Genomic DNA, 1,802 nt, shown 5'->3' on the forward strand with positions numbered 1-1,802 from the left:
ACCCTACAACCATAGACTGGTATTTATTGCTGCCAAATACACAAGACTATTCCTGTTGCGCAATCGGTCACGTCCCCTTAAAATGCGGCAGCAGCCCTTGCCAGAGCCCTCGGCACCCCCCACCCCCACTCCGTAGGACGGGCCCCACCCCCAGCCATAATCAGGGTCCCGGCGGGGGGCGTCGTGTCATCTCGGGATCCGGGGTCCCCGCTGGAGGTCAGCCCCACCCTCTGCACAAGTCAGCTTGGAGTTGTCACCTACCTCCCCCTGAGTCTGCCTCTTTGGGGGATGCCCCCGTCCTGACTTGGTCACCACTCCCGCATTTTGCAATCCCGCACCCACCACCCGCGGTGCAACAGTCCAGTGAGCTGCTGTCCACAGCAACTCACACGTGATCCAAGGCTCTCTCGCATCCTTATCTGAATGGGACCCAAGAATCCTGCAGGACCTCCCACAACTTTGCCTTGGCTCGAGTCCCGCCTATCCACTGCTTCTTTACCCCACAGGGAAGGCAGCTTCCTTGTGGGGAGGAGGGGGAACCCCAAGGACAGTTTCCAGAAGGAGGCTCCCCAAGACAAGGGCTCAGAGGGCCCCCCCACCTCCAGCCTCCAGTTCACCCTCCCCCCTCCCCATCCCCCATCCCCCCCTACCCCACCCCACTGCACCCCACCCCTCCTCTCCCCACCCCTCCCCACCCCTCCTCCAGCTCTTAAGTTTGCTCTTCAAACTTGCAGGACACCATTCTGAGCCGGCCAAGAAAACAAGAGGGGGGAAGGGAACAGGTTAAGGAAAACAAGAGTCACAATCAGACCGCAGAAAAGCTGGGGAAAAAAAGAGTTCCACCGGGAAAAGGAATGCGGCTGTCCAGATAAAGAATGTTTGCCATCCGGCCCTGGCCTTATAGAAAATTATAACTCACCTGGTTGCCTTTCACTCCCGGCTCCCCCGCCCCTCGAGTCGCTATCAGCGTCCCACCTGCCTCTCTACCTTTGGCTTAAGTCTTGCCCCAGATAGGCACAGGGCAGGCGGGAGGGCACAGAGATAAGGCAAGGCTTTTAATTCTTTGAGAAGCAGTGTATTTTTCTTTTTGCGGCAACGTTGCGCCCCGGCGTCTCTGCGGCCTCCAGACGAGGGGTTTGTCCAGGGAGAGGGGTGGAGCCTCGCACAGGTGCTGGGCCATGGGGCCAAGCAGGAGAGGGCAGGGCTGGAGGGCACCTTGGCCGAGGGTGCAGGCCTGCCGCCATCATCCAGAAACGCACAGTTGACTTGTTGCAGAGAAATTTCATCTGCTTCTCGGGCCACGATCCAGCCTCTGCTGTTTCAGATGCAGAGAAAGTCCCCAGGTCGTCTCCGAGGGAACTGACTCATCCCCCAGATGCCAGGACCCCTCCTACCCAAGTGCCCGGTCCAGGCCTTGTCTCCTTCCTTCTCTGGACAGTCTGCATCTTGGGGGGCTGGGCTGAACAGCCCACAGGGACGGGGGTGGCATAGGGTGGGGAGGCATAGGGTGGCCCGTGGTAGGGGTGGCTGGCAGGCCTGGATGCTAACATCTCTGGGGTGTCCTCTTCTCCTCACAGAGGTGCAAGGACAAGCTGAACGCCTTAGCCATCTCCGTGATGAACCAGTGGCCGGGCGTGAAGCTGCGGGTGACCGAGGGCTGGGACGAGGACGGCCACCACTCGGAAGAGTCGCTGCACTACGAGGGCCGCGCAGTGGACATCACCACCTCGGACCGCGACCGCAGCAAGTACGGCATGCTGGCGCGCCTGGCCGTGGAGGCCGGCTTCGACTGGGTCTACTAC

At 60.6% G+C, this 1,802-nt stretch overlaps 1 protein-coding gene across 1 annotated transcript in view; it reads left to right on the top strand.

The window, feature by feature from the left end:
* The window catches only part of SHH (sonic hedgehog), a 10,707-nt gene that overhangs the window by 3,867 nt on the left and 5,038 nt on the right, over positions 1–1,802 (top strand). The window contains exon 2 of the mRNA XM_010829357.1: positions 1,578–1,802. Coding sequence (XP_010827659.1) covers positions 1,578–1,802 — 225 coding nt within the window. The remainder of the gene's footprint in view (positions 1–1,577) is intronic.

This window comes from Bison bison, unplaced genomic scaffold (genome assembly GCF_000754665.1).
Source record: "Bison bison bison isolate TAMUID 2011002044 unplaced genomic scaffold, Bison_UMD1.0 scf7180017864503, whole genome shotgun sequence".
NCBI lineage: Eukaryota > Metazoa > Chordata > Mammalia > Artiodactyla > Bovidae > Bison > Bison bison.